General features: G+C 35.6%; 1 protein-coding gene across 7 annotated transcripts in view; it reads left to right on the plus strand.

Moving 5' to 3' along the window:
• dab2 (DAB adaptor protein 2) overlaps window positions 1-18415 on the plus strand; it is a 49912-nt gene that overhangs the window by 14093 nt on the left and 17404 nt on the right. The window contains exons 1-3 of one of the 7 annotated variants that reach the window (XM_069187028.1): window positions 12190-12277; window positions 13895-14025; window positions 16232-16426. In XM_069187028.1, the coding sequence (XP_069043129.1) occupies window positions 16342-16426 (85 nt within the window). In that variant the 5' untranslated portion in view covers window positions 12190-12277; window positions 13895-14025; window positions 16232-16341. Of the gene's footprint in view, window positions 1-1541; window positions 1732-12186; window positions 12278-13894; window positions 14026-14045; window positions 16103-16231; window positions 16427-18415 lie in introns of those variants that run through there. The other 6 variants (XM_069187033.1, XM_069187027.1, XM_069187034.1 and 3 more) reach the window with 6 other exon arrangements.

The raw sequence follows: 18415 nt of genomic DNA on the forward strand, positions 1-18415 counted from the left end.
AGAGGCTTGTGTATTTATTCTGAAATTGTGTGAACCTCTACAATTGCACACAGACAGAGGCTATTCAAATAGTTGTGAGACTTTTCAAAGTAATTTTCTGCATCTGGAATAATTTAGGCCTGACATAACAAATGGGGTGAATACTTATGCAATATTCATTTTAGTTTTTGATTCTTCTTTGCGGTTCTTGGTAACTTGCAGTTTTGGGCTTTTCACCCATACAAATATTTGTTTTGAGCATTCAAATTTTGATTTAAATTATTTGCATTGGCAAGATGTACTGTACATGTTTTATAATTCAGCAAAACAGGACAAGATTGGAAGGGGGTGAATTTATTTTGCAAGGTAACTGTAATTATAATGTTTCTAATTCAAACACTTTTTTCTGTTTGCATATTTCAAAAATGGATTTCAACATTTTTCCTGGAAAAAGAAGGAATGTACTTTTTAAGCCAGTGAGGGATGAGTCACTCAGTAGGTGTTGATATAACCACTTTTTGAGCAACATGTACAGTATAATATTGTCCCTACAGTACTGTACTGTATATGCTGATCTTGAATGACAGATATTACAGTATGTTACATCTTTATAAACTAGGCATCCACATCACACACTATAAAATAATAATTTTGTTTGGATACTCGTGCTTCAGTAGGAAACTATGCTTTCTTCAATTTATAGTGTAGACAGTACAAATACAGTATGAAGCACAGATTACGTGCTATCGGTCACTGATGCACTTTTCCTTTTTACAATTTATTCTTCTTGTAGTTATACAGTAGGTGTCTGTAGGTAAACAGCCACAAATCTAAATGTTACTTGAGGACATGGTTAATTAAAAAGCAATCTAAAGATCAATACAGGTACTTAACTTTTTTAAACCTACACCTTATACCGTAAAGCGGTAAAAAAAAATGGCTGATATAACATTACTTTATTAACCCTTTACAATTTCTTGCATTAGGAATTATCTTTTCACATACCCCAGCTTGCTCTCCATGAGACACACAGACAGGGAGAGAAGCTGGGAGTCAGAGCACAGGGTCTGCCATAGTACAGCACCCCTGGAGCAGTTGGGGTGAAGGTCCTTACTCAGGAGCCCAACAGAGTAGGATTCCCCTACCAGCTGCAGGATTTGAACCAGCAACCTTCCAGCCACAGGCGCAGATCCTTAGCCACAGAGCCACTGCTCTGCGTATATTTGTGAAGGTTTAATTGCAAATGCAGTAGGTATTGAACCTCCATTTATTTTTAGTTTCGGATTACCTAAAGTTTAGAACATGAATGAACTACTTCAATATAAGAAAAAAGAACTTGTGAAATTGACTTTAAAAAGGTTTTAACTTAGCACCTACTTCTAAAAAGAAAACTACTTTATTAAATGTTACTAAACTATAAGTCTCAGGTTTAGTCGCCTTTGAGTGAGCGGCTAAAGACGGTAAAAGAAGCATTTTGGAGTAGGTATGGCGCACAGTGGGTTAAAATACTTAAATAGCAGCAGCTCCACACTGTGGGGGAGTAACCCGGCCCAGGCTGCAGCAACATCACAGCGCATTCCTGGGCAGTTCTTAGCTGCCAACATCTGATTAGAACCATATCTGAATCGCTGAGAACTTGCCTTAATCCACATCAGGGAAGGGAAACGACTTAACAGGGCCCCCGTACTGTCTTATCTGCCGGCCGGGAGACCCATTGGAACATGTAGAATCAGTAAGCGAAGTTAGTCACCGGTAAGTCAAAACTGCAACGTTTTAGCAAGTTTGTAACAAACTTATTTTTTAGGGAAACTCGTCTCTTAAATGTGCTCGACTCGAGTATTTATGCAATTTTGTAAAATTTTGTAAAAGAGCAACAGTGTTTGTTTGTGGTGCATGGATGTAACTAGTGTTTAAAGATACATAAACTACTATGATTGGGTTAAATCTGCTAAATCTAACAAGTGGAGACATGAATTGAGACATTGTGAGTGTATAAAATTAAATTTTCCAATTAAGAAAATTCTTAGTATTTTTTCCCCTTTCTATCGTTTGTATTTGTGTTGATTTTGCAGTTGTTCATAGTTGACAATCCCAGGTAATTACCGAGATTCAATGAGAACTCTATTCAGATTCAACACATGACAGATGAGATTTTACTGCGATTCATTTGTTTGATTCAAGAGTTATTGCACTCGACTTTATTTACATGTCGATGAGCCCGACTTGATAAACGGTAAAGAAGAAACGCAAATAAACGTCACATAATTGACAAGAATAATCCTGGAATGTACAGGCTGTATTTAAGTAATCTTCATGGAGCCATTTGATTACTTTACCCACGTCGTGGAAGAACAATTAGGTTCGGCTCCACAGATTTTATCACCGTTTTCTTTGTAGCTGATGTGCAGTTTTCAGCCTTTTTAGATGTACTATCCAGCGTTCTAAATGGCACATTTGGATTAGTATTTTCATCAGTATAACATGGTTCTAAAAGTTTTAAATCTGTCCTTTCGCGGAATTAAATTATATTATTACCAAATTATCACTTCCGCACTGAAAATCACTTTGCATCTGTGTCGACTGAAATGATGCCACAACTAAGCCGATCGATTTTTTTCCTCTTCACGTGTGGGATCCAGATTTAAAAGGCGATCTAAGACGTTTCCTGTACCCACTGTGAGGTACAAGTGATTTAGTGTTTGTTCTCCAGTGCTGAACGGTACAGCTTTTTTTTTTTTGCCTTTGCCTCCAAATTCACAGGCGGCTTGCTAAATTAGTGCAGTGGATTATTAAACTCCAAAGTCATTTTACTTTTGCTTTGTTTTAAGAAAACTTGGAACTTTTAAATCTACTGTATATAGACATTATACTGTACGTCCATTATTTTCTCCTTTAAAACAAATATGTCCAATCTTAATGTCGTCAATATTAAGAACAAAAAAGATTAAAGATTAAAATAAAAAAGTTTGTCTTGTTAGTTTATATGAATTAAGCGGTTTGTCAAAAAGACGTCATATTTGCATGAGTACACACTGACTATAGAATGGACTCTTAAGGGATATGATATTCAGCCCACAAGAGAGGCACTCAGGAGAATATGTACATTCTGAATAATTTATTTTCTATTAAAGTATGTACTTTCTTGAGAGGTTGATCATAGGTTTCCTAATATTCCATCCCATATAGTATACCAAATATTTGGAATATGCAGCATTAAAATAAAGGAATATTTTAAGTAGCTGTACTTTTAAAATATAAACAACTGCAGAAAGTGAAACTTTTTTATGTACAGTAGTATCTACTAGTAGTATTATAAGTTCCCTTGTTTTCTGTGAGATGTGTTGGGGCTGAGATGTAAGGTTATCCATTCTATCATGTAAGCAACATACCGAATGAGATCCTAACAGTAATGGATTCCTCTTGATCCACATGGAATATTTCACAACCCCTTGATCAAATCAAGTGGTTATGCAGGCTGGTTCAGAACTGATCCTTTTCCTATTACAAGTCTGCAGATACTGCAGCTTGGCCGTGTGGTTCAGACAATGATTGGGCACGTTTTAGAAGCTACAGAGCTAAAACAGGCATATACAATTATGGAACCACCAACATACTTGGCCATTGATGCAGTGAAACTTTCATTGTATGGGTGTTGTAAAAATTAAGACAGATAATTAGACTAGGCTTTAATATGCTTTAATATGCTATGCTTGTTTCATAGATTTTCTTTCAAAGTTTGACAAGTCTCTGGAAGTGGTTTCATCTCTGTATGAGGTTTTTGTGCTCGAGAAGCAATTCAGGTTTTGCCTTGTCAGAACTTCGAAGGGTTTGTCTCTGCACATTTTAGTATATTAAAAACCAACCTGAGACTTGAATATTGGTCTGTGTTTATTGGTGCCCTGTTTGTTCTGATCTCATTTTACTTGACATTGTATGAAGTGGTTTTTAGATAGACCTCTCACAGTTTTTACTGTAATTGTGGCTATATTACTCAAGACTTGCAAGTTTGGATAGGTTCCTGTCTGTACTTGTTCATATTTATTTCTAGATAATTGAACTTTCTGTACTTGTAGAAATAAAAAGCAAAAAGTGGTGTTTTTCTCTTTTAGTTTACATTTAGTGCATGCATTTTCTCTGCTAAAAAAGTGTAGTTTTATTTTTCAGAAGGACAGTGCACTTGCACCATCTAATGCTTTGTCCTTGCTTTCCAGGAAGTGCCACTGTAAAATCATTATTCTCCTTTGGGGGAAGATAAGGAATTATTTTGCTATCTTTACAATTGGTTAACTTGTAAGCCTTAGTAACTAAAGTACTGTTGGGACTGCTGAGACTGTCTTTTTTATTTATATTTTTTTTAAATCTAGCTGACACAAGAGCTCAACAGGGCAAAGTGACACTTACTCTGGGTTACTAAACAACCAAAATGTATGGTAACTCTTCATTGGCCATTTACTGTAACTTAAGAGTTAAAGGAGAACTGAGTTCTTTCAAAGTTCACTCCACACTTGCCTATTTTTTCTTTCTGGTTTGTTTGAGCATGTGAACGTTTATCCAAAATGTGTATATAGCCATTTTCCTCACTTGCCCTCAGCACTGCATGTCGGTGATCTTTGCCAGCTGCTCTAAACCCTTCTGTTTCCTGTCTTATCTTCAATCTTATCTTGAGTTTTTTCTGTTTAGTACCCTTCCATTTAAAATTCAGAACTCTGCCACTCTAATAGGAGCTTGTTTACATTGAGAATCTGTGTCTAATAAAACCCAAGCAGACACAAACACGGCATGGTGTGTTATTTTGGTCTGCTGTATTATTCCTATCCTACTGTACAATCTGTGATGTGTTTTGGGAAAATCCACTGCTCACTTTAATTTGGAAGTTCTTTAGTTAGCATTTTGGAAAAACAACATGTACTGTATTAATTCTTATGAGCAGCTTGATTCATTTACTGTAGCGTTGCTTGCCTTTTGCTTTTGTGATCACACCTTCTTTGAGCAAGATTCTCAATTTGTACTGTAAAAATAATTTTAATGGCAGGAAATCTTTCCTTTTGTGATTAGGATCCTATACAAAACATGGAACTTGAGGTTTTGGTGTTCATTTTTTTTGTCCAAAAGTGTGTGAAATCTGGAGAAGTACTGTATTTTAATGGGCCTTCCACTGGTGATATGAGAATGGCATAAATAAAGATGCTGAAATAAGTCTGTAAAGAATGCTAGACTTGGACTTTCAAAGACCCTATGCTATTGGGTTTCTGGATTCAATCTGTTTTTGCAGGTGTTATTGCCGTTCTGACTCGGCACTTCAATGTAAAAGCAGTTCACTGACCACAGCACAAACTCAAACCAGTGTGGGAGTTAGCATGGAAACATGAGGTTTAGGCCTCGTAAAGAAAACAAATTCACATCAGAAAGACCTGAAAAAGAAAATTATTTGTTCCTTTGCTTGTAAGGCAGTCTTGAAATACATTGGGTAATAAGGGCTGACTTTAGCATCAATGCCACTTAAAGCCAGGTCTACATTGTGAATAATTACTTAGAAAGGATAGTTGCATGTTTTGCATGTTTTCACATTTGGCACATAGTGGTGATGAATCCATTCATTACAAATGCAATGGGAATCCTACTGTACTGTATATCTTTTTCTGTGCTCATAGGGCTGTTAGGTAATACTGATGCTCATTTCCTGCTCATCAGCACTACATATGATCTTGTGACCTAATGCTGGCCCTTGAAAAGACCATGCATACCAAGGAAATACATTCTTTACATTGTCAAATAACCAGATGGAACTATTCAATTTTAAATTGTTTCACTTAAGTCTCAAATAATGTGAAAGATGTTCCCTGCAGAACTGGTGTCATCCTCTTGATGTTTACAAGTGGAAGTGGATGATTGGTATAAAACTGTTGGTGATATTCAGCAGATACATTGCTGCTCTGCAATAAACAGCATATGTATGTTTTTTTACATAGAGTATATATAAATGTATACATCGTTTAATGAAAGGTTACAATAATTTGTAGTAAATGGCTCTTTAACAAAGTACAGTGGAAACAATAGCTTTCATCTTTAAATTTTGTGGATGCTAAAGTTATTGTTCATTAAGTCTTACATATATTTTGTTCTTTATTGAAATAGTAATTCACAATGGTTTGGCATTAATAATAAGTATTTGGAGAGTGTATAATCTCTTGAGACAGTGCAGAGAATCCTTTCAAAATTAGTAGCAGTGTGATTACCATGAAATGAAACTTAAATTTAGCTGCTTTATTAAATATATATTGGACTTTAATATTTTAAGAATATCGGTATCAAACAATATCATAGAATGCAGAATCAAAGAAACCTACATTTTATTAAGTTTTCAGTAGAAAAACTTGATGAAAAGTAGGAAGTATCAACAAATCCTATTTAAGTGTATGAAAACTTTTTTTAAGATGCACTGTCAAAATGAAAAGATGACAAAGCTAGTACTGAGTATGACTTCTGTGTGTATTAACACAGTTCTGCCATTGCATTGAACTGATCATCCTGTTGTGGAATGTTCCATCACTATTCCTGTCTCTCAGCTGTCAACGTGTTACCCCTGGACAGCCTCTGAGCATGGTGATCATTTTTAAGCAGAAAACAAACTACAATCAGTCTGCTGATGCACAGGCTATTTCTGACATTTCTAGTTCTGGACCAACTGCAGTTGATTATACAGAAGGATCAGGAGGCTGTGACAGCCTTGGATTTCCTGGTTGTGACCCTCTGCTTTCCTGGTTGTGGCCTGTCTCTCGCTGAGCCAGTTCCCTGTTTTCTCTGGAATAGCCTGCTGTTAGATGAAACAGAATATCTCATTCTCCAGACAAAGTCTCTGAGAGAGACTGCTGATAACCTGAAGATATCTTCATTACTCAGTCAAGGCCTGGTCATCTCTTTAGTCATGTTCTGACTTGGGAACTTTATTATCCCGTGAGCAGTGCTTCTCAAACACACAATAAACTTCTCTGCTCTCACTTTAAAATGTGAATGACATTATTGCATTGAGCTGTTGTTGTAAAAGATTGTTGCATTTACTATGCATTGCCCACCAATATTCATGTGTACCCCACCAAAGGGTTTTAATCCATCTTATTTAAGTGCTTTACAGAAAGAAGGCTTGCTAAGTAATTTAAGGAAAATGGCTTAAGTTTTCAATGGAATATCACCATTATTGATTCCTGGTATCTAGGTAAATCCAGATGGTAAATTATATTAATATCTGTTAATATCATCTAATATCTAGGTATCACCACACCATTAATTTAGCTGTACAAAACACTTTCATGGCAGATCACAGATACTGTACATAGGGCAAAGCTAAGAACGATTATCCATTACAGCATGGTGGCTTTTTATTTAGGTGCTATTTATCTACTTTGAGATAGATGTGGTCAGAAAACATGTAATAAAATTACATTGCAGTCTCATATTTGTGCTGAAAAGTATAAAACTATTTCACTTTCTTTCTAAGCAATTTAATGAGGAATTGTTTTGGTTATAATAAGGTGTCTTGAAGGTTTTAAAACTTTAATGTTTTACAGTTTATTAATGGAAATTAAATTTCCTGCCTGTGTCATTCTGTAAAGTTATAAAACAGTTAATAGTTTCCTGTTTTGTGATTGCAAAGGGTAACAGTACAGTAATTGTGTTAAGATGATACATGCTCATTATCTATGTTATCTAAAAGACAATAAATAGAATTGCTTTTTACCAGGGGTTGAATTGTAATATTAATCTATATGACTTGATGTGGAAACATGATCCCTAAGTGCAATTTTCAACAACATAAGATTCATGTCTATCGTTGATAGACTCTTGACCTTTGCAAAATGTTGCTTTGGAGAACAAGCTACAGATGATTAAGGCCTTCATTGGTTACGTGATAAAGCTTACCATGTGGTAGCAACTGTTGATCATACTTTATGTAAATGAGCCCTTCAATACAAGATTTAGTATTTGCCCTTTGAAATATACAGTATGCCTTGGAATATGATAAATGAATGTGTTTACTCACCTTAGAATTGACTTAGATATCAACAATATCCCCAGGAAAGGTTAATGATCAGTTTGTCAAGAGTACATGTTTTTTATAAATTAATTTTTAAAGGTTTTTATTTTAACATTGAAAGGTGATAAAAGAATGAAAAATGCTCAAATTGAAGTGAGGGTTGAAAAGGGTGCCTGTGTGCTGTAAATAACTGGTTTGAGTAGCACATGGTCTCCTCTTTGATGCAATATTTTAAAGACCAACATGTAAGGATTGTTGGTCTTTTTGATTAAAGTATTTTAATTGATCTCCATTTTTTTGACTGCATGTTTCACTGTCATTTTTTTCAATCAGTGGGTTATGCTTCTGTATTGACTGTTGGGAGAGTTTTGTTATTGCTCCACTAACAACATGCTCTGTTGCCAAATTACAAGTCTGGGATGGAAGAGCGGTGTGGCTCTCATGAATAACATTGCACACTTGTGAACATCTACAGTACCATGTTTCAAGGGCTGCTGCTGCATAGCAAAGTGGATGCGAGTACTTGTACTCCAAAAGAGACTCTACCAGTCTGGCCTATCATTGTATCAAGTTTTTCTGCTTTAATATAGTTAATGATCCATTTTTTACTATGTTTTTCTAAACATGGTGAGGGTTACATACTGCGTGCTTTAGAAGTGCTGTTTTCTTGACTTCTCATTTCATTTTCTTCATATTTAGGGTGTTTATATACAGTGTATATACAGTATAAACAGTTTTTTTTCCTTATTGTAGGTATGTTGAGAATGTTTTTTTATTCATCCTTTGATAATCCTTTCTATGGACTTTAATGTGTTTGTGCTTTGATTTATCAATTACCATGGAAATAAGCACTGAATTATTTTCATCACTTACTGTAGGAGTTGTGTCAGTAGATGGTAACAGCAATAAATTTAAGAATAGGAATAATATAAATTACATTTTATTTAATACTGATACTGGTGGTGAATTTGGCAACATTTATATTTTTAACGTTTCTTAGTCATTGTCTTCAATAATCAGATACAAACCTCATGTTTTACAAATGGAGACAGGAAGACACTTTCAGATGGATTGTATGTCACGTAAACCTCAATATCTGTATTTGTGGTACAAGACAATGCTTCAGGTACATACAGTATGCACGTACTTGAACTTTAAATTTAGTTCCAGAAGACTTCATAAAGTTTAACCTACTGTAAAAGGCACAAAACTATGGTGTCCTAATCAGTTCAGTTTGAGGTAGGCTAAATAATAATATCAACAGTATTTTGGTTCTACAGTAATGTTTAAAAGGTGACTCGACTAATAAGCTCACATACTGTAGGTAGTACATTATATTCTTGGACTGGCTAGAAGTGAATTTCCAAGGTTTGTTGACTGTCAGTGTTCATTTTGTCTTGCTGCAGTGATTTAATTAGTCATCAAGGACCCCCACTGTACTGGTACATTTTTGCTGGATGTTTTGAACTCTGTTGTACAGTGTGGTCTCCATTCACCCCAGGCAGTGCAAAATTCTGGCACAGTCCTTTTCCTCTGCCCCTGCCCTCACCCCTTTTGATGTGAATATTTACAAGTAAGACATAGCTTTCGTGCAGGGGGCCAGGGAGATAAGTAGGGATGCTGGCTCAGCCAACGGCACCAGAACAGAGGAAAGAAGATGTTTACATCTATTGTTCTCTCACTTTATATTTTCTGAACACTAGTACATTTGGGTTTTTTTCATAGCCGTACACTGTGCAACTGTGCATGGCAGACAGATTTAATGTTTTTTTTAATTATCAAGAGAGTTTGTGTACAAGTACAAAATATGTACTATTTTGTTCTTCTGGAAAGATTTTTGAAGGCTGGAGCTTTGTTCTTTCAAAATGATCAAATTAATTAAGTAGCAGTAGAAACCTTTTAAATTTGTCATTTTGTTTATTAGATAATAATAATTACCATTATCCAAGCTGTTAAGTCACCTGAAGCAGATAAATATCTAATATTCATATACACAGTAGATGGTAGTGTGACCTATACTTTCACAGTGAAATCCTGCTTTATTGCTAGAAATCCTGTTTTGTTATTCAACCTCAGTTCACCCACTTATTCCTGATGCCTGGCAATTAAGCAGCAGAAAGGATTTTTTTTACTTGATTTCATTTTTTAATACTGAAAAATATTGACCTTAAAAAAAATTTAACTTTTATAATTATATATAATAATTTGGTATCCTTCAAGATGAAAAGTGTTAGGTTAATACAAGGAATTAATTTTACAGACAATTGTTTGTACATACTCTCTTCAAATTGAAAACATCTGCTTTTCAAAAAAGTTAAATAAAGTAACTCAAGTGGAAGCAGTTAATGATTGTTTGCATTGCACTCTTCTTTCTGGAAGACCCCAAAGCACATACAAAAAGGGAGTCACTTGATTCATTACTGATGACCTATACAGGAGAACAGATGGAGAAGTGAAATATTACCTAACCAATGGAATAAAAGTGAAATTTGAGCAGGAGACTGTGGTTAACACCTCTACCCAATTACTCTTACAATGTCATGGGATCTTTAATGACCAAGTAGCCAGGACCATGATTTAATGTCTCTTTCACAACTAGGCAGCTCCTGCTACACAACATCTTCAATCACCATACTAAGGCATTGGCGTGGGAATTCTGTTCCAAAGGGAAGAGTGCCCCTTACTGGTCCACCAATACCTAGACATCTGGTACTACCTAGACGTTTTTCATCTCGGTATTGAATGGGTCAAACCTTGCTTGTATTCTGAGATTTGGCTACATACAGGGGATGGACAAAATAACGGAATCACTTAGCAAAAGATAAATCATATTTTGAGGTTCTAAATTGCAATTAATAATGATTCTATATGTGTTTATTATATATGCATGGTAGAATTACTGCCAAGAAAATACAAAACCATTTTATGGGACCAGGGGTCCCCTATGGTGCGAACATTCTACTTCAATATGTTATCATATTTCAAGATGTATCCGCCCTATATTAAAAGTTTCAAGAGTGAGTTTCATACACACCGGGATGAAGTCAAACACCTTTCATGGCCTACCCAATCGCCAGATCAAAACATCATTGAACCTTGATGGGAAGTTCTTGAACGTAGAGTATGGATTAGATTTCCACCTCTTTCATCTCTAAAAACTGGCTTCCGTTCTTCAAGAATGATACCATATTCTGCTAGAAACTTGCATAGCAGTCTTACATGATGGACTGAAGCTGTTCTGAAGGCAAAGGGCAGATCAACTCCTTATTAGTTAATAATTTATTCCTATGTTGCTTTCTATTATTTTATCCTTCCCTTGTAGCACCTTCATTTAAGACATTGTGAAAAATAATTTCAATAAAAAACGTAATGAGAATGAGTTGACCCAGTCTCGAACGTTAAGGATTCACTAGTGAAAGTGGTTCTGGAGATGGATTATTGGAGGTCACCAGGGGTTATGCTGTAAGCACTTCTCAAAACATGCATGAAAACTTTGGGGAAAAAAGGCTGATCTTAGCTCTTTTTTTGTGCTTAAACCTTCACCCCTTTTCTCATTACAAGTTAATATTAACGCGATTACTAGCGATTGGCACTTCAAGGAACAAATATAAAAGTCCTGTGGAAGTGGTCAGCAGGTTGATGTTGTGGATGCAAAATCAGTGGGATCCTTTAACATTTTTAATAAGTGTTGAAGCTCTTCAGGGATTTGTTTCTTTAAACATGGAAAATTTATAAAAAAAACTTGCTATGGTATAGAAGAAAATGTTTTATCACGTTGGTTTAGATTGTTATTTGAGAAATGCTCAGTAGTTTTAAAACGAAATAGATTTAGCTTAGTTTAGTCTTTTTGTGTGCTGTCAGATAGTACAGGTATGTGTACGTGGACAGGTTTAGATCTGTCCACGTTTTCTCTTACCTCCAGGATGGTCTTGAATAATAAATACCTGAAACAAATGCTGAGTATACAGTAACCGCAGGGAGGCTACTGAATCTTCTTGGCCTTAGACTTCATTTCCGCTAATGTGCTTCAGTGGGATTGTATATACTCATTTAATAATACAGGGTGACTTAGAAAAGTTCTGTAACATAAGCGAAACTGTTTGCAGTATTCAGATTGTTTATTCGCAGTCACACGTCACCTCTTGGACAAAATTATTAACTTTTTTAATAGCTCAACCTTTGCACAATCCACAACCTTTGCTCTGCAGACTAGTTCTTTTCTCTCCTTAGTCGTCGAAGAATAGAGCACCTGGAAGTCTCTTAAAGGTACGTTTCCACTGATGTAAACTGATTAAGAATATATGCAGTTATGCATAAGGTGTGCTCATCCTGTTCAGAATCTTAATTCAATGTGCATAACTTTCATTGAGAACCTTGTCTCTGCATTTGTGTTCTGTGTCAATCAGAATTATGAGGAAATCATTTTTTTTCTGTAGTAATTTACACTACAGTGTGTACCTGAGATCTTTCTATATTAAAGCAAATACAGTATTTTTATATTTTACTACTGTGATACTACAGTAGTAACAGCACAGTGCTTTTGTTAAAATGATTTAAATACTGTATTACAGTAATGTTACACATTTTAATGCAGACTAAAATATCTATTTTTCCTTTAAGATAAGGAAAATGTTTTTATACAGTAGTGTTCTTGTGCTTGCAGCTTAGGGAACTGTATGACATGTTTACTATTAAAATTATTTTAGAAATAATTGTAGCTTTTCCTCTCGCTGTATTAAAAATAGTTTTGTACTAAAAATAGTATGGATTTTCTAACACTCACTTGGAATCTAGTCAGCAGAAATGGGAAATGATTCATAGTATAAGTATCCTGTATTATTTTTTGAGCATTTATTAAGATTGTTTGCACTTTTAAAGTAGGAGACTTTGGCTCAAGCACAACACATTCTGGCATGTTTGTTATTTCTTGTGTGTGCTAAAGAGGTTACAAATCCAGCCCAATTAATGAGACTCATACAGTCAGTGTTTCAAAAAAATCCTTGTGATGCCAGCCAGGGTTTTCCAATCACATGATAGCATCATGATAGCATGAGTTACTTTATTACATCCTTTACCTATGAGAGCACAGATTCCTCTGTGACCTGAGCACAGCTGTTCCCATAGGACAGCAGCTGTTACTCTTTGCTCTAATAATAGACTGACTTATTAAAGCTTTATTTTACCCTCCAATTACATGTATGGGTATTTTAGGATTGCATGTATTGAATGACATTGTTCACTTAGGGTTGATACCCCTCAAGTGAGGAAGGTAGAATTGGAGGCTAATTATAAAACACTGTTTTTATAATGGTACTGTAGGTCTACAGTGTAAGCCTGGAAACATTCTCAGTTCCATGATTTGCTTCATATTTATGAATGGAAAATTTTAAAGATGTTACTGGTGGGCAGCAGAGAGTTAAGAAACAGGTGCTCTATTTTGAAATATATTGATATTTTGAAAAGTATGGTTACTAAGCAATAGTATATTAAGCCTTTACCATGATGCAGAGTACTATAAATATTATATTATCCCTATGAATGAATATCTTTTGACGTGGTAATTGGTGTCATGCTCAAGCCTCTACGGTCCTGTGTTATTCAGTTCATTTACATGCTGGTCACACCTCAATTTGTTTCCTGGACAGTCTTCTTGGGAGACTTAATTGGAGGCATAAAACAGTGGATTTTAAATTCTGGAATCAAGTTTCTATGGTGAAAGGTTCATTGAAGCAAATTTAGAAATGCAACTATTTTAAAACCTTGAAAGGAGACCAATTTGGCTCATCTCACTTGTAATAATCCGAGAATCTCGTGTACTGTAGGTATTTCTTAATAGGTACACTGGGGTCAGCTTAAACATGATGCTTGTGCCATGTGTTTCAGACACCTGCAAGTCTTCCCAGTTTGGAAACAACAATTCTTTTCCACCTTGGCTCACTGCTACAACTCTTCGGCCAGAGCAGAGGATCTGAAGAAAGCAGACTCAGTTTTACATACGTACAAAAATTAAATCGGTCCGTCTCATTATTTTCATTCTGCGAGTCAACAGTTCCGACATTAGAGTTACTGGTGGAGGACTGGTGCATCTCTCATCAAAAACAAGAGCCCAACAGTTTGTTCTTCAAAACCATCTAACTCTTGTGGCATTCTGCTAGATGTGCTGTGACTTACACACAACTCCAGGGCTCAGTTCTGCCTAGTTTTTTCTTCTCTTACAGAACTGTAAAATGCAAAAATCTTTAGTTTTGATGTTTTTTTGAAGTCATTTTCAGTCCTCCTTTCCTCCATGGGTGTCTATGGGAAGACATTTTATAATTATGCCAAACTGGCCTTTCTACTATCAACAGTGTGGTTTTGCATGGCTGGACAAACACACAAATGCACAAACATGTCAGTAGCTCCTAAGAAGAAGTTTACTCTTCTTATGGAAAATGGTTTTTGAAAGGCAAAATTTATTTTTTTTAAGCAAAGCTATACTGTACATCTTGTTCTCTTTCAGCGTTTACAGTATATGTTCTATGGTTTTAGCAATTAATTGTATGTAGATTTCATTTTGAAGCATCTGTTTTAGCTGGTATGCGTTGATGTTCGCTCAAATTTACATGATCCAAAAACATTTAATTGTGCTGTTTTCTCATTCTGTGCATGTTGGTTCCTCTTGCATATTTCTTTCCTTGAAAAAATAGCTGTGTAAACTAAATTTAGGATTATGTGAACATGATAAATGTACAGAACACACAGAACTTGGCAAAACTGAACCTCACTGTGGTCTGGAGTATGTTTGTAAATATGTGGTTTAGGCTTTGGATTCTAGGTTTGAAGTACAATTTCTGCTCTGTCCTGTAGCAGCTGCAGTTATTGGAGACTTCTCTTTGAAATATGACTGCAGGAAAATACTTCTGTGCCAGCTAAGATTTAATTTATACATTCCAGGTTTGATTTAGTTTGTATATATTTTTTAATTCTGTTAGGGTCCCAATTTGCCTTTCCTTCTCCGCACAGGGGTACCTTTTATTCATTTGACCATTGCACATTTATAAATTACACCATGTAATTATACTATCATTAAACTTTAGATATTCATATCCTGTTTCCAAATAAGTTCATGAACCTTGTCTGTTAAGTTACATTTCCCAATGCATTCTGGAGCATGTCAGAAGAAACTTAATAGGACATAAAGGCAGCAACTTAATTGTATGTTACCCAGGAATACTTGATCTCGTGACTCATGCTTCCTACAGGTAAAATCATTCGGATTCAGGGCAGGTAGCATGGGTGACCAAACAATATCTCCACAACTTGGATGGTCTGTTTTTCTCAAAGTGTTTTAGCTGAGGTAAAGGTGCTGAATAAAATGCTGCAATACTCTTACAGGAGTGATTCAAAAGCCCCATTTGGGTGGTTAGTGTAGGCTTTTCTCCTGGTCAAACATACTTCCATTCTCAAATCCCTTGATGTCCTCAAGGTGTGGTGGTGCTTATGATCTCAGTGGTCAATAGATTTGAAACTTACTGTATAACTGTCTAAATGTATTTTTTCCAGTTATATAAGAATTCTGTCTCTGATAAGTGGTTCTCACTCTATTTTCAATATCCTACACCATGTAAGGTATAATGCTATATGTTAGTGATACCGTATTACCATTTTATCACTCTGGAGCCTTTTCACTGTGATTTCATTATTTCACTTATCTACTCAGCCTTATTTCCAGATTTGTTTAATCAATATTCCCAAATCATTACAAATTGCTATAATCTTCTTTGAAAGTTTTTTGAATAAAATTGCAGTAATGAGTCGGCTTTATCCACATAACTAGAATGTTGGCTACACAATTATGTGTGTCTCCTGTTTTCTCTTAATTGGCCCTAAACTTGATTTCCACTTTTGTCCTTTGGGTCTTTGTGTTGCTGCTGAACTTAAATAATTGAGTTGACTCAGCCAGTGCTGCTCAGGATTTTGAATACCTGAATCAAATTCCCACATAATCTTTTCATGTCCCAGACTAAAAATATTCAATTCCCTTTTGTACGTCTGGGTATGGTATTCCCTTCAGATCTGGAATTGGCCTGGTTCGTGTTGGCGTATATAAAGGTGATTGTTCTGTGCGTCTGGCATACAAGGCCGCATAGTGAAAGTCTAATGCTCATTAATCTAAAGATAATAAAGCCGTGCAGTGGCTGAGCATTTAACCAATCGCCTTTTTCCACTGTGTCCCCACAGGCTCCATTGAGTATGTGTCGCTGCTGAGGTCTGCTGCTTGCAACAACGTTCTAGAGGAGCTGCTTTTCATTTAGACACGTCTGTGCATTGTGTGAGGCTGGCCTTCAATCATGTCGACAGAAGTGGAGACAAATGCAAACAACCAGGCAGATCTGGCTGCTGTGAAGACTCCATCTAAAAAGGAAAAGAAGAAAGGTAAGGGAAGAGGGCATCCAATATTCATGTGGAGACGTACAACAATTCACTGATCTGAAAGGTGTGATTCATAGCTCAGCTACTGCAGATCTTTACAGCCTTTTGGAGGTACACTTAAACACCTGGCCAGTATCTTGAAGAACAGTACTCCACCTTGGATTAACATAAAAAAAATCAACTTGTTTGTAACAGGTATGCCACCGCGATAATTTTCCCACAGCCCAATGCAGTATATTTTTATTTCAGATATCAGATCGTTCAGATATCCCTAAATGGACATGCTGGATTTGCTCAGCTCATACTTTATTCCATATTTCTTTGTACCTTTCAAGTCTAATTCCAGATTCTCCAAGTAACAACACATAAGTAACAAACATAATTCTCCAAGTCACAAACATAATGCATCTGAACAGACAACCCCTGGATAAATCTCATTTACTTGTGAGTTTGAAATGCAAACAGGAAATCCACACCCAGATTTATATAGAAGCATCAATTTTCGTTATCTTGTGTTATTTCCTTATGTAACAGTACATTACAAATTGCTGTGGAATAGGCCAGTTACAGTATCCTAATGTGTGCCCTGACTTTTCAATGGCTGTGCATCGGAATGGCATATTAAATTGCTGGTTAAGTCTTCATAACCCACGGCAAAGACAATTGACTGATCCTAATCTACAGTCTATGTCGATGCTATCTGGAACAGAACTCTAGGAATATGGAATAGTCTATTTTATAGAAATGTAATTTGCTATTTTTTTCAGCCCTTACTTTATTTATTTGAGTTATTGAGTTGTAAAATGAATTAAAATGTTATCCAGCGGGACAAACAAGTTACTCCAGCAATAGTAATTTAAAAATAATCTGGGCAGCAAGAAGAAGAAAAATAATTAAACAGGTAATTTCAATTTTATACAGTAGTTTAATATTACAGCATTTTAAACACTTTAACACAAACTAGATGTCACCTCTGTTGCTCATATCTACGTTTTATGTCAAATCTCACCTTTCATCCTTTATTTGAATAATGTGATGTGGATTTTGCTGGTAAAAAAAGATCAGTCATTTTCATTTGACTGAAGAAAAATGAGTATGTTCTCTTGTGATAGGATTTTTCAAAACTTAATCAGACCACAAACGAAAACTAACCAAAGTATGCAACGTTTCCAGGGATGCTCAAAACGCACGTTGCTGGGGTGTATGTCCAGGCATAAAATTACTTCTTGCCCACTTCTACCTTACTGTTCGTGATGTGAGCCTTGATATCCTAACAGTTTAAGATATCTATGGAGTGTGTGACAAGGCCTGAATAGAGAAGTTATTTTGACTTGACAGTTTGTGAGTTTTCCAATTTGCAGTGCAATATGGCAAACAACTTGAAACTTTTTGTTTACTCTGTGTTGAAATGTCAAGACTGTGTCCAGCATTACAGCACATTCCTGGAGTAATATCTGCTTTATTTGTTCTAACAGAATTTAATTCCCTTGACATGAAATGTACTTTCTCATTACTAACAACAACTGCAGCTCAGTTTATATTCACTTGTATGACAAAATAAAAACATTACGTGAGACTTTCTGACTCTGCAGTAACCTTGACGTTATAATAGTAGTTATCATGGTTTTCATAGAATGACCCACTTCCTTAAGAATACATTATACTGTAACAGCAAACCTTGTTGTATTTAGGAATTGTCAATCCATGCACACTGCAGAGCTTGGCAAACTAGTTATGTTTATATGAGATTTGAAAATATGTACAGATCAAAACTTTGAACATTTAAAGACGCTTGGCTGTTATGATGTGTGATTTCATATGATCCAAAAAACCTTTTATTAAAGATGCATTTATAATATATCTACTGTTTTTGATGAGCAGTTGTGAACAGAACAGGAGGAATGTTTAGATAAGATATTTCCACAATTTTATATCTGGTGCAATGTTCTGTTTCTTCAGTGTTGAGTGAAATTCAACAAATGGATATTTCTC

This window comes from Lepisosteus oculatus, chromosome 3 (genome assembly GCF_040954835.1).
Source record: "Lepisosteus oculatus isolate fLepOcu1 chromosome 3, fLepOcu1.hap2, whole genome shotgun sequence".
NCBI classification, from domain to species: Eukaryota; Metazoa; Chordata; class Actinopteri; order Semionotiformes; family Lepisosteidae; genus Lepisosteus; species Lepisosteus oculatus.